Here is a 14,667-nt window from a genome sequence, read left to right as displayed (position 1 = left end):
GGTTCAGGATGAATAAGTCTTGATAAGAAGTTGGGATTTGTTTATTTTTTTAATTATATACAGAATCAATGGCTGTGTGATACTAAAAGTTTAACTTAGTTTAAGCCTTATGCCATGTAACTGCATTAAGTATTTTTATATTTTCAGTCTGTATAGTGGAGTAGATACTGGTGTTTACATTTTAATGCATTATTATGCAGCATTTTTTTAAAAAAAAAAAAAAAAGGAAAGAAAAGCTGCTGCCTCAGTCTGAGTAAAAATTGAAGGTAAAGCAACCTGGGATCCTGGTTTTCTCTGATAAAAAGTCACATTCTCTGATGAAAAGCTGCAAATTCTCTGACAAAACCCCCCAAATCTGTTATTAAAATTAAAAGCCCCCTGAATGCCCCCCCCAGCCCTGTTGGTGCCTTTCACTACCCCAAAAGCCTGCCCCCTCCAGCTCTACTGGTGCCTCTCACTGCCCCCACAACAGTTGCCCCTCCCTACTCATGCCTCTTGCCCCCTACCCACAACCCAGCCAGAGGGGCCTCCCTGCTGCCAGGGCGCCAAGTCTGCAGCTCCCTGCTCCCAACAGCAGGCAACTGCAGGAGAAGCACCATGAGCTGGCTCCCACACTGCTCAGGCGGGGCTGGGGCTGGCTCCTGGCTCCTCCCCCAGCCCTACCAGAGGGGCCCCCAGACCCCTGCAAGCCCCACTTACCTCGGGCTCCAGGACAAGTGTGAGGCTGAGCTGAGCTGAGCCTAGCGGAGCCATGGCTGAGTGAGAGCCTCAGGCCGCACCCTCTCCCTCTGCTGGGGGTTTCCTGCCCTGTTTGCAAACAGCTTTTGCAGGCTGGAGCTCAACCAGTCTGCATATATGTTTGCAAAAGCAGGGAGTCCGCCGGTTTCTCTGCTAAAGGGAGAAATCCGCGTTTTCTCTGATAAAAAGGGGAAATCCGTGGTTTTCTGGTTTTCTGTGGGAAACGGAAAACCCGGATCCCTGCATGATGAGTAGAGTTATTAATAGGTACCTAAAGATGCAGATTGGCTTTTCTTGGAAGTTTTTAGGCAAGCTGAATTACCTAAACCTTTCTTTCAGAATCTGACTAGACACCTATCTGCATCTTCAGACACATATTAAGACCTTTGAAAATCTGGCCCGTTGTGACAAGAAATAATCAATTGTTGCTTTGTTTGTGTAATCTATCAATTATAAACACAGAACATGTTTTGCTGACTTTTTATGTATTTAGCACATTTGAGTTTTATGTAGTTAAATAAAAAATATGCTAAATCTTCATTAATTGTTAAGGGGAGCCAAAACCATCTCGTATTGGGGTGCTCTGAGAGATGCACCCTGGCTTTATTTAAGCTTATTGGTCTCCTAATTTGAATGGGTGTGCCCAGGTTATTGATTTACTCTCCCGAAGTGCCCGAGGTAAGAGGTAACAGGAAAAACCAAAGGGTTTATTATACAGAACAACAAATGGTATAAAAGAAGAAAAAGTGATCAAATACTCTGAGGTCCCTTCCAACCCTAACTTTCCATGATTCTATGACAACAGAGCAAGGTAAAATGAAATTGACCAAGTCTTTACCCTACATTCTGACTACCTAGCCCTTTGTAACATGCCTGTGAAAATCTGGGGTCAGGGTCAGCCTCCCCTCCCTCACAGCTAGCTCCCTCAACTGGGGATTTCCCTTCCACTCTCCTCACCAGGAGCCCCTCCCCGGCATAATTGTCACTGCCTACATTCTACACAGCCTCCCCGCTAGCCTATCTTCAGCCTTTAGAGCAAGAATCCTATACAGCATTTCTGCCTGTGGATCTGTGACACATGGTAAGGTATATAATTGTTCATACAAGTGGATATAAAATCCTTCTGGTTGACAAAAATATTAAATTTAATGTAAGGCTATATTTGTTTATGATTCTGTAATATTGAACTTTCTTATTCTTAGAAAGTTAGGGTTGGAAGGGACCTCAGGAGGTCATCTAGTTCAACCCCTGCTCAAAGCAGGACCATTCACGACTAGATCATCGCAGCCAAACCTTTGTCTTAGCTGGGTTCTGAAAACCTCCAAGGATGAACTTCTTATACCACCTCTCTGGGTAACCTGTTCCAGTGTTTTATTACCCTCTTAGTGAGCAAATTCTTCTTAATATCAACTTAAACTTCCCTTCCTGGAACTTGAGCCCCTTGTTCCTTGTTCTGTCATTTGCCACCGCTGAGAAGAGTCTAGCTCCATCCTCTTTCAAACCCCCCTTTCAGGTAGTTAAAGGCTTCTATTAAACCCCTCTCAGTCTTCTCTAGAGTAAATAAGTCTGGTTCCCTCAGTCTTTCCTCAGAAGTCATGTCCTCCAGCCCCCTCACCATTTTTGTTGCCCTCTGCGGGACTTTTTGCTATTTGTCCATATTCTTTCTGTAGTTGGGGGCCCAAAACAACACAGTACTCCGGATGTGGCCTTACCAATGCTGAATACCAACTATGAACAGAGGGGAATAATCACTTCCCTTGATCTACTGGCAACACTTGTACCAATGCAGCCCATTATGTCGTTGCCTTCTTGGCAACAAGGGCACGCTACTCGCTACTATTCAGCGTATTGTCCGCTGTAACCCCCAGGTCCTTTTCAGCAGAGCTGCTGTCCAGCCAGTCTGCAAACCTGTTTAATTTCAACCAGTGTTAATAAAACCTTTCTTTAGGAAAACAACTGGAAAAAAAAAAAGTACAAATATAAAACAGGATTAAAATCCTTGTTTAGATAGTGATTTTTTTGCATGCTGCTTTAAATCAAAGTGATTTAAAATCATTAACTATTTAAATAGGCCCATCCCCTTCAGGTTACCAATATTTCTTCCAAGCTCAGGGCAGTTTTCCTAAAATGCAACTATTTTAATGCTTTTTACTTCATTTATGTAGTCTAATGTGGACTCTGTTGCTTTCTTGGTTTTTGTATTGAAGTATAAGTTAATTTTTAGTATGTGTACACAAGCAAGTACATTCAAAAAGAATCTCCAACTCGAGCATTAATCACTGCAAGTATGTACATTTCTATGTAGCTATTTTGGGGAGGACATGTCTTCACTTCATGTTCTAATAGCTTACAGTTCCAAATTAATCTTTCCAGTTTATCTTTATTCTTACACATGCTTTTCTTTTCCTCTTAGGGAGGAATGGACTGGCTTATCTGACATGTGGTCCTCAACTGGAAGTAGTAAACTCTGTTACAGGAGAGCGACTATCTGCATATCGTTTCAGTGGAGTAAATGAGCGCCCTCCTACTGTTCTTGTGGTAAAGGAGTTTTCCTGGCAAAAAAGAATTGGACTGTTAGTTGGACTGGAAGAAGCAGAAGGTAGTGTTCTTTGCCTGTATGACCTGGGAATATCAAGAGTGGTTAAAGCAGTTGTTCTTCCAGGAAGGGTATGTATCTTTAAATTGCTTTGAGAGAGCTTTTATTGTACTATGGAATTTGAATATTATCCTTATGTTCAATGTGTAGTTGACTGTTTCTTGACACCAAAGCTTGTATTGGAAGGTTTAAAAGAGCTCTTCATTGACACTGAGTAAAATAAGTTTTTTGCTTGTACAGTAGAACAGGGGTAGCCATCCTGTGGTACGTATGCCACAAGTCGGGTGGCTAGCCTTTCAGGCCCCTAATCCGTTTTTGTTCGTGTGCTGGACCCTTTCCAATCTGTCCACGTCCTAGAAGCGTGGAGTACCCAAAAGTACTCCAGGTGAGGCCTCAACAATGCTAAGTAGACCTAAAAACATCACTTACCTTGATTTTGCAAGTGACACTCATGTTGATTCAACCCAATATGCTGTTGGCTTATTTTGCAGCAAGAGCACATTGCTGGCCCATATTTAGCTGATGGTCCACTGTACCCCCCCCAGGTCCTTCTGTGTAGTACTGTAATATAGCCGATCATTCCTAGTCTGTTTGTGCATGCAATTGTTTTGTCCTAAGTGCAAGACTCTTCACATGTCCTTGTTAAATTTCATTTGACTGACTGTGGACCATTTCTCCAGTATTTTAAGGTCATTCTGGATCCTAGCCTCCAGAGCTTCTGCAAATCAAATCTACATTCCTTAAAACATCAACCTGGCTAGAAGGAGACTATAGGTTTAAACCCCTATGTTGAATAGGGATGTGGCAAGATGTATGAGCAAGTTAGTTCTCTTCATATCTAAAGATATGAAGTGGCTTGGAAATCTAAGTCCATGTTTTCTGCTTACAGGATGAACACCAGAAATTACATCCTTTTAAGTAAAATGATTTGCATTTGGGATCTTATGTTAAGTCTTTGTTTCAAGCTACCTGACTGTCTCAAATAGTTTTCTGGGCTTTTGGTCTTCAGTCAACATTTTCTGTAGAAAGCTATCATATATAGAATCTGTACCAATCACGATTTTGGAACCAGGGGTCCTGTATTACAATAGTCTCTGGCATCTTTCAATGTGTGATAAGGCACTGAGATGGAAATAGACATCTGTCTCTTCTTCAAAATCTTTCCTCCTGATAACTCACTATCAGTGTCAGTTCCAAGATTGCCTACCCTGTAGGATGGACAATAGAAAGTGGGTGGAGTTAATTAGAGGGTATCAGATTTGTGTTTGTGGCCCACAGACCATTTACTGGTGATTTACAGAGTTATGATCTATTCTGCATTCTGTTAAAGTTTAAGAATGTGTCAGTTAATTCGAGCATTATGCATCTGCCAGGAGAGTCACCTTCTCCTGGTAGGAACTACAAGTGTACAAATGTTCACACTGATTCTCCTGAATTAAAAGTGGCGGTTTTGCGAGAAAAATAACCTAACTCCTCCCAGGGACCAGGAGGGTTTGAGCCATGAGGGAAGCCTCGCATTCCTTCCCAGAAGCAGGTTACCCCAACCTGGAGAAGGCATAGCTCTCATTCCTCCTGTAAACCGCAAGCCCACTGCCCGCTTCTCGCACTAGAGTCCCCAGCATGAGAAGCAGTTACGGGCTTTGTTTCAGCTGCTCAGCTCCTGGTCCTGGCAGTTGAGCGGGCCAAACAGTGCCACAAACTTGCTCCCCATGTTTTCCCCAGACCGGGATCACTGTGGTCTTAGGAAAGAAGGTGCAAAGAGCAGAGGAGAGGGGACAGTTGCAAGCTGAATGTTTCTACTTCTTCCTCCCCTGGAGTCCTTTCTAGTGGTGGAAATTTTCCCCTGCTACACATGAATGCTTAATACACAACCTCAATTTTATATAAAGCATTCCACCTTTTTTCAGAGTGTAGAAGAGAGTGCGGGGAGCTCTCTTGGCATATAAGTGACCATTCTTTGCACTGGTAGTTTTGTTGGTCATGTTTTAACTTAGCCTTGTCTGTATTCAGAAAATGTTCTGTGGTGTAACCAAGTGTAATGTTTATGCAAACCCTTACACTAAAGCAAGGTAATTATTGTTATACAGCTTTTCTTAATATAGGCAAGGACCTCATTTAACTAATTGAGGTGTCAAGAATTGCTAGCATTGAGGTGTCGAGAATTGCTAGCAGTGTTATCCGTTTTGCCTTTTTTTCCCCCCCCCCCCACAATGACTCCTCTCCGTTACCAGCTTTTGGAGACTTCTCTCACTCTCTGTCCTCTCTTTTCCCTCCTTTCCACCTTTTTTCATAATTAGTGGTGGTAAAGATTTATATTATAGTAGTACCCATAAGTGCCACTTGGATTGATTGCTCCTCACACAATAGAGCAAATGCAAGAAACCTTCCCTCCCTTTAAAAGCTTGATCTAAGACAGGATTATTAAATATATAGCCTGCAAGCCATATCTGGCCTGTGGAATGTTCTGTCCAGCCTGCTGGGTTACTGACGGGCCACTGGAAGCTGTGGGGGAAGGCCTACCACAGAATCCAGAATGCTTGGCACCACAGTGGATGTGGTAAATGGCAGCAGGAAGGGGGAGTGAGGCCCAATACAACCCTGGTCACTCTCCAGCCACTTCACCACCACTGTCCCAACTCCTTGACCACCAGCCCCATCACTGCCCCATGCTAGAGCTGTTGCTGCTGTGTGCCTTGTGCTGGAGTTAGAGCTGCTGCTGTGGCACAAGCCGTGTAGCTCTCTGGTTCTGTCACAGGACATGCAGCAGGAGCTATAGGTGTGCTGTGGGCCCCATGCTGGAACTGAAGCTTTCACTGTTGTCGTGTGCCCCAGACTGGATCTGGACTATAAGGAGCCAGGGTGGAAGGTGAGTTCGACCTCTGGTCTAAGAATTCCCCTACCCTTTGATTGTTTTGAGTATGCTATATAATAAGTAAATTAATATGGTGAAGAATTGACATGGTTTTGTTACATATTGCATTTAAAATTGGGGTGAAGAATAGGCCGAGGGATGGTAAAGTCAGTAAGGATAAGCGGTTGAGAGAGGGTCATGCATCTTGTTTGCCTAAACTTCAACATGTACGGGGTTCTAAGTATCATGCTAGTGATAAGCCATCAAAAAGGATCTGAAAGAAAACAAAGTGGGGGTGTACTGATCATGTTATAGAGGGTTTTTTGGTGTAAAAAGTGGTATTGTGAGACTAAAGATTTATGGGAGATGATAGTTTTTGGTTAATGTTCAGAAAACATTGGAGCAAAGTCAGGCTTACCTGACTATTGATACCCCAGTGTCAGAGAGAAATAACACCTTATGGGAGCGATTTTCTGCACATCTAAGGAAGACTTAACTTTTGCAAACATGTTTAACTTATGGGTTTTGTTCTGCTATCCTTTAAAGCTTTCAGGCATGTCAGATTAAATTAGGAAGAACTAGAAGCAGGCCCTGAATAGGACTGGAATGTTTTAAATTGTGATGAGTGACTTGGCAAAGCAAATATAAATTTTTTGTCCAGACTGATTTTTTGTTGTTGTTGTTGGTTTTGTTTTTCTTTTGTTTTTTTATTATTATTTAGTCCGCCTTCATTTTGCTGTGAATATTGTTACTTGGGTATAGAAGTAGTTTCATTGCCCTTGTAGTTCTACCGTGGGAAGTTTGTATGTTGTAATACCAAGCATTAAATCATGTTACATTTCCTTACATAATGGTTGGATTCATTTTTAGTTCTTGTTTTCAGAAATTAATTTCCTGTGAATTTTTTAATATTATAGTGGAGTCTTGAAATTATGGATTAGGTGTTCAATTTCAGGTGTCCAGTTATATATCTGGTGCAGTCAATTAGAGTATGCCATTTCACACTGCCTTAAGATTTTTAGCTCAAGATACCAAAATGTTAATGCGTGAAGACTTTGCTATAGGAGAAGAATACATGATGTCTGCATATGTTGGCCATACATAGAATTAACTGTTCCAAAAGAGTGGGTTAAAAAAAAGAAGCAAGTATATTTATTTTTCAGTTTTTATAGGGAAACATCATAATTTATCATGGTGTATACACATTGCATTAAACAATTGAAATGCTGTTTGCATTAATTTGTTTTTTATTTTTTACTGGCATACATGTTTAATACTCTTAAATAGTTGATTTGAGAGAGTATTAAACAACGTTTTTGAAAATTTTTCTTATTTGAATGGTGGCAAAAGAAAAGAACAGCATTCACATTCAGTGAACTGAGGAAACTTCATTTTGTCTGCATGGTCCCAGAATCTGAGTTGGCAGTGACTGAGAAATATGAAAACCAGGCCATGCTGCAATGAGAGAAATGCCCTTTCAGTTTCCCCTATAGAACAATAAAGCCTTAAGAGCCAAGACAGCTCTTGCAAGGCTATGTATTAAAGTAAAAAAGGTTTCTGCTTGTAGCCATTAACTAAGGGAAAAACCTACATAAATAAAAAGAAACCAAAACCGGAATTTAAAGGAAGTTGTTATACACTGAGATGCTTGCTGTACTTCTGCGCTCTTAAGTGCAGCTGCTAGTACTCCATTAGCAAGAATCTGAATTAACTTTAATTTTTTTTTTGGTAATCCCTTGAGTAACAAGGGGCAAATAACTTTGAGGGGAAAAGAAGATAGAGGTCAGATTACCTGGGTTAGCATTTATGTGACTGAGAGCAGTGATAACTTCAGTAGTGGATTTTGTAGCTGTGAAGATGCTTGGTCCTGCCTCCAGTCTCGGGTATCAGTTTTATTAAAACAGTCTAAGAAAACATTTTGCCATCAAATTTTAAATAACCTAAGTACAGAATGGTATTCCTAGTATGCTAAATTTAATGTCTTTTATTGAAAGACTTTAGCTTGTCAAATGGCTTAAACATTAATGCACAGTTTTCTACTAGGTAACTGCTATAGAACCCATAATAAATCACGGAGGAGCCAGTGTGAGCACCCAGCATTTGCACCAGAGTCTACGATGGCTTTTTGGTGTGGCAGCCGTGGTAACGGATGTTGGACATATCCTTCTGGTGGATCTTTGTCTGGATGATTTGTCATGTAGTCAGAATGAAGTAGAAGCATCAGGTAAACTTATTTTAAATTTCCTTGTTGAAAAATAAAATAAAGTTTTCTCACTGATTAAATGCTCACCATTTTAAATGTAATACAGTGTATTCTGCCTATGTGCAGAGTATCTTTCAACTGCACTGTCAAATTTATAACTAAATTTGTATTCTGGTTAACTGCATATTAACTGTAACTGTCTATTTTGTAGAAAATCTCCCTTTAACTGCTTCCTGTCCCCTCCCTGGTCTGCTGTGTGCCACACAGAGACTGCCAGTGGCACTTGTGGCATGTGTGCCACAAGTAGGCCACCCTGGACATACAGTTGTGTCAGTGCCGTGATTATTAGCAATCTAAGGTTTCTAATAGTTATTATGGGGACTGCTATCAGAAGGCTTGAAAATGAGAAGAGCCTAGACTGTTTCAGGGTTGTTAATACTGCAGCACTGACAGCACCATGTAGTCAAGTATTGATTGTTTATATTAAGTTTGGATCAATGCATACTCCACGTAAGTAGGTAGCTTTTTTTCAGTCATGAGGCTGTGCACTTAAATGGAGTACACTGTGTGTATATATATAAAAAAAAAAAAAAAGCACCTGTTGACAGAAACAAATATCTTCCTGACACCACATACACCTGAGCTGGAGTGGGTGTGATCTCATATTTTGGTTGCTAAAACCAAAATTTTATTAAAAAATTTAGATTAGTATATCATTTTAAGAAGCTGAAATCTGTACCATTGAGCTTGGTGGGAGTTTTGCTGTTGATATCAAAGGAAGTAGACCCTAAAATACCAAAATCAGAATTTACAAATGAAACTAGGTAGCCATTTTTATAAGGCTTTTTGGTAAAAAGAATATGATTCTAGAGAGAGACCTGGAGCCAAGAAGAGGAGCTTTTTTTCTTTAAATAAATAAAGCTTAAACAGTAAGGCTGTACTAATGATTTTTGCATCTCCATAAGTTTGTGTGTATCCACTGTCTTTTTGATGATGGCGCTCAAAGTAGCTTCTTGGCGATTTGTTGTTTTCAGCAGTTAGCCTAAAGCAGTGGTTCCCAACCTTTGTTTTCCCTGTGGACTGGCACAGGAGCGAGACAGGGCAAACAGAGCTGCCTGCCTCCGTCTTGGGGCTGCCTCGCCCCCCCAGCTTTAATCCTGCATATCACTGCCAGCGGTGGAAGCTGCTTACCTAGGCGGACGGCGGTCCGAGCAGGGGGTTCGTGCCACAACCTGGCAGCCAACACTTCACAGCCAAGTACCGGGCCACTGCCCAGTGGTTGGGAACCTCTGGCCTAAAGGATATAAATAAATCTTCGTGTTTTGGGACCTTAGCAAACTACTGGCTGACAGGGCCTAAGTAGAAACTTTCCTTATAGACGCATCATCTCACAAATGTCCATCATGGGAATTCTTGTATTTTCCTGTGATGTATGAGACTAATACTGACCTAAATCAACTGTTTGTCTAATCCAGTTTGGCAGTTCCTTTTTTCTTAAAATTAAATGCACAGTATATATGCTGATTGAAAGCATTGAAGACATTGGAGGTTTGATGAGGGCAATGAAACCGGATAATACATTGGCATAAAGGTAAACTCCTATCTTGAAGAAGCAGAGTGCTGTAACTTTTTATAATGCATATTATTGTGTGGGTGTTTGTAGACCTAGAAGTGATCACTGGGATCCCTGCTGAAATCCCACAAATAAGAGAAGCTGTGATGAGAGAAGGGAGACATCTTTGTTTCCAGCTGTTGAACCCATCAGGCACAGCAGTATCCACCCTGTGTTACATAAGTAGGAGCAACCAGCTGGTTGTGGGTTTCTCAGATGGCTATCTTTCACTGTGGAATATGAAAACCTTGAAGAAAGAGTAAGTATGCCTTTGTTTTTGTCTGTCGTGGGGTAGGTGGGGGAGCTAAGTTATTTCACATGACCAAGTAAAATGTAACTAGAAAAAGCCATTTGTTCAAGTCCTTGAATACAGTATTCACTTGGAAAAATCTTATTCTAAAGTAAGATTTTTAGTGATGTGTGATTTGAATTGACTTCTTGCTTTTATGTGGCTGCTTTTTAAATTGGTTACCTTGCCTACTACATCTGCATATTGAAGTGTCTTGGTGACAGACCTGTAGATATCTTTTAATGTGAGAGAACACTGGTTTATGGAAAACTAAAGTGAACTACTTACATGTTTTAATGGTATTTAATGAATTGTGGAAGTACGTCATTTCTAATTTTAATTTTTTAACCTAAAAAAACCTTCTTGCAGTAAGGTACACCAGGCTTGCAGAGCAATTCTGTTGATTTACTTGACTTTCATAGCAATATCTCTTAAGGTCTGAGATGAGACTAGCAGGACAGATTAAAAAAATATCCATCATCAGGCTTTTGTCTTTAGAAATAATTTTCCACACACTCCAGTGGTGACTAAGATTGAAGACTTTCCTTTGGCCCTGATCTCTGATTTCTTCTGTATTGTCATTTGCCATTAGTGTAGGGTAAAGAGAGGCAACTATGAACTGGACACTTGTATAGTGGTCCAGAGTTCTGGTTTTATAGATAATTTTACATCACATTCTCCTATAGATATAGTATAGAAAAGTCTATTACTTCTCCAGTTGTTGGTTTGTATAATGATTGACTAACATCACTTATACCTTCTACTGTTAATTATATTGGTAATTGTATTTAAAAAAATAAACGAGTTGGTTGATACAAAATGAAATTCCTTGTGTTTGCAAAATACTTGGAGTGGCTCAGAGAATGCAGACTTGAGGGCCATAGAAAGATGGGAGAGGGAGTGCAAACACTTTGGAATATACTATTAAAATACAGTACCACTTCAAGGTTTTTTACATGAATCAGTGGAATTAATTTAAGCACAGGTATTGTTCGTCACGACAAGTGTGCATATTTTGGAGCCACTAATAAACAATGGTAACACTAAAACAACTGAAAAGACATAATTCTTTCATTTAAATCCCTTAATGTAGAAATAAATAATACTTCTAGGTATTGATTAGGACCTGGTATCTTCTTATGGGCCCCATGCTCCATAAAAAAGCAAATTTTAAGCAGATGGGGGTGGAAATGAATGATAACAATGACCTCTGTATTTGTAGACAGTCATTTACCTAAATAATTGGCAAAATTGCCACTTCAGTCATTCTCATGCATCTACCAGACATAAAATTAAAAATACCAACACGACCCTGTAATATGCCATAAATGAAAAGGGGGATGAGATCCCTGCTGCCTTGCTACTGCAGCAAGGAAATAGTTGGTTAATACTCTTAGAAGATCTCTGAAAAAGGGCCCTGACCTACATGGCAGTGAAAAATGAATGCAGGCCAGTTTGAGAATTAAAATTCTTTCCTGATCCCACGTTTGACTATCCATATGGCCCTGAGCAAGAGTGAGACTCTAGCCATGAATCTGTGGTGTACTATAAGATGTTATAAACTTAAAGAATCTATCTGTTAGCTTTAACTATTATATATAAAGTGGGCACCTTCTCTGGCTTTATAAAAGGTAAGAGTGAAGCCATTTTAGTTCTTTCAAAGATAACTTACAGACATCTGTCCTGTAGACCATATTTTCAGCTTGGGATCCCGAGGTTTGGAGGTGCCGGCTTAACAGTCCTGACTTTAACGTTCCTACATGCTGGAGAGGGGAGGGATTTCAGAGACATAACTAGTAGGCAGCTCCTTAATCGGTATACGTGTTGCACCACCGCCTTGAGGTGCCAGACTCTCTCATGCACTGATATGAAACCTAAATTTTTTAACTCAGGCTTTAGATTCTACTCTGAGATACAAGGACCTAAAAGTGAGGTTGTTGTGGCATTGAATCTCTTATGGACCTTGCCTTCTAAGTAGATATGGTAAAGGAAAAATATGCATTCATCCTAATGCAATGGTTAGATTAGAAATTTTATTAGAACTCAACTCATAAATTTGAGGAAAGATGTTCATTTCACAAAGGTAGATTAAACAAATCTCATAGAATTTTTTGGAAAAAGTTATGGTATAGTGAGGGAGAAGGAAGTAAAATTTCTGTGGGTGGTTTAACATCTTACTTGCTTACTTGGTCCCTGCCATGTATGGAGAAGACTTTTCAGCTGTCCTTGTTTGCTGCTAAATTAACTGTACATACTATAAAGAGAAGAAGTACGTTGATAGGTATATCTAGTCCAAATATACATGTTGCATTTACCCAATCCCAAACAACAAGAAGCCTGCCTCTTGCCTTTCTGCTTGCTCCACACTTGTAGCCCCCATTCCCCTCCACCCAGTGACTGTACCACCTGTTACCTGGCTCTGGCCTGGGTCATGGAGCACATGGTGGCTCCAGACCCAGCAAGGCAGTGGCAGCTTCCCTACAGGTGTGCAGTCTCACTCAGGCTCTCCCTTCCCCCTTACACCTCATGATCTCCCCTGGGTCAGTGTCGAAGCTCTCTGCACTGTGTGATCTTCCCTGGGATTGGAGAAAGCCACGGTTGGAGTCACAGGAACCACCTGCCCCAGATGTGTTTAATTCCAGGATGCGGTTTCTTTTTCCCCATATTGAATCGGGGAAAGGGGGGAGCCTTGTCTTCGATTTGAGTAAATACAGGAACATTACATTTTTTCATATTTAAGTTCATTTGCTATCATGTTCAGTTGCCTGAATTGGCTGGACAGCTACTTAAAATTAGGAAGAAGCCTTATAAGTATAGAATAGTCCTGGCAAGAGAAAATGCTATGGCTTTTGAAGTGCAGATTAGATGACTTGGAATATGGGTACAGTTCAGGAACATCAATCTAATTTGGTGTTGACTTCACTTTTTTTTGGACTAAAGGAGCACTGTCTGCCCCCAGTGCTTCTTGTTGGTAGTCAGGCAGCCTGATTAACCTTTCATTGCACATTCTGTAAGGGCAAGGAGAGTGTCAGCTGAAGTGGGGGGGCGGCGGAGGGGCTGTGGGCCTAGGGCATTGTGCGATCTGTGAACTGCTTACTTGCTCTAGCATTTTGGACCGCAGTTTGGGAACCACTGCTGTCATCACCTGAATTTTTTTTCACCTGGTTCAGGTATCACTTTCAGTTAGAAGGAGGAAGGATTCCTGTGTATGCCGTTACTTTTCAAGAACCTGAAAATGATCCCCGCAACTGCTGTTACTTATGGGCTGTTCAGTCCACACAAGAAAGGTGATTCAGAAAAATAGCTGTTAATAACTTCTTGCATCTGTTGAGGTGTGATGATGGAGTTTATACATGCGTATCTATATTTGAACATGTTACATGTGTAAATCTACATGCCTTCCTTGGTGTCTTATAAGGCATCCTGGGTACATGATGGTCATGATAGACATTAGGATCTCCTTACTATTTTTTTCTTTATTGTTTTACACTTTATTTAATCTGGTTTTTAAATGTCAGAAGTACTTTCCTTGGAAAACTATTCATTGTCAAAAGCATCTGTTGCTTCCTTTCTCATCTTCTTATATATCCCATTTGAAGATCTGAACACCAATAATAGACATTTTTTTCTTGTCTTATTCTCCCTTTTGAATTGTGGGGGTGGGGGGAGGTGGTATTGTCTTTTTTTTTTAAATTACCATCTTAAAATTGTGTTTGTTGTATTTGAATGTTCTGGGAGCTAGTGGTTCTTTTTATATGTTTTTAATATCCAGTTTGTTCAAGACTTCAGAAATTAAGCAAAGTTATACAGTTTATCTTTTCATTCTTCCTTAAACTCAGAGGTCCTGGACAGACATAACATGTGAAGCACTTCAAAAAGGAAGTACTTCAGTTGCAGACAGTTCATGCTGTACCCTCAATTGCAAGAGAAGGTTGAGAGGCGACCTTGTGGCTGCCTATAAGTTCATCACGGGGGCACAGAAGGGAATTGGTGAGTTTTTATTCACCAAGGCGCCCCCGGGGGTTACAAGAAATAATGGCCACAAGCTAGCAGAGAGCAGATTTAGACTGGACATTAGGAAGAACTTCTTCACAGTTCGAGTGGCCAAGGTCTGGAACGGGCTCCCAAGGGAGGTGGTGCTCTCCCCTACCCTGGGGGTCTTCAGGAGGAGGTTAGATAAGCATCTAGCTAGGGTCATCTAGACCCAGCACTTTCCTGCCTATGCAGGGGGTCAGACTCGATGATCTATTGAGGTCCCTTCCAACCCTAACATCTATGAATCTCATGTAGTAGCATGATCTCCAGACATGGGCACAGAGGTTGCTTGTTCCTGTAGTTTTTCCCCCCTGTGGTGGAGGGAGAGCAGATCAGACATCCG

The 14,667-nt window shown here is 40.9% G+C and overlaps 1 protein-coding gene across 2 annotated transcripts in view; it reads left to right on the top strand.

The window, feature by feature from the left end:
• The window catches only part of AHCTF1 (AT-hook containing transcription factor 1), a 68,486-nt gene that overhangs the window by 7,452 nt on the left and 46,367 nt on the right, over positions 1–14,667 (top strand). For both annotated transcript variants that reach the window (XM_019500578.2, XM_014600043.3), the window contains exons 3-6: positions 3,152–3,405; positions 8,229–8,409; positions 10,052–10,259; positions 13,460–13,576. In XM_019500578.2, coding sequence (XP_019356123.1) covers positions 3,152–3,405; positions 8,229–8,409; positions 10,052–10,259; positions 13,460–13,576 — 760 coding nt within the window. The remainder of the gene's footprint in view (positions 1–3,151; positions 3,406–8,228; positions 8,410–10,051; positions 10,260–13,459; positions 13,577–14,667) is intronic.

This window comes from Alligator mississippiensis, chromosome 1, assembly GCF_030867095.1.
Source record: "Alligator mississippiensis isolate rAllMis1 chromosome 1, rAllMis1, whole genome shotgun sequence".
Classification (NCBI taxonomy): Eukaryota; Metazoa; Chordata; order Crocodylia; family Alligatoridae; genus Alligator; species Alligator mississippiensis.
The sequence above is the reverse complement of the archived record's forward strand: the minus strand, read 5'-3'. Positions and strand labels throughout refer to the sequence as shown.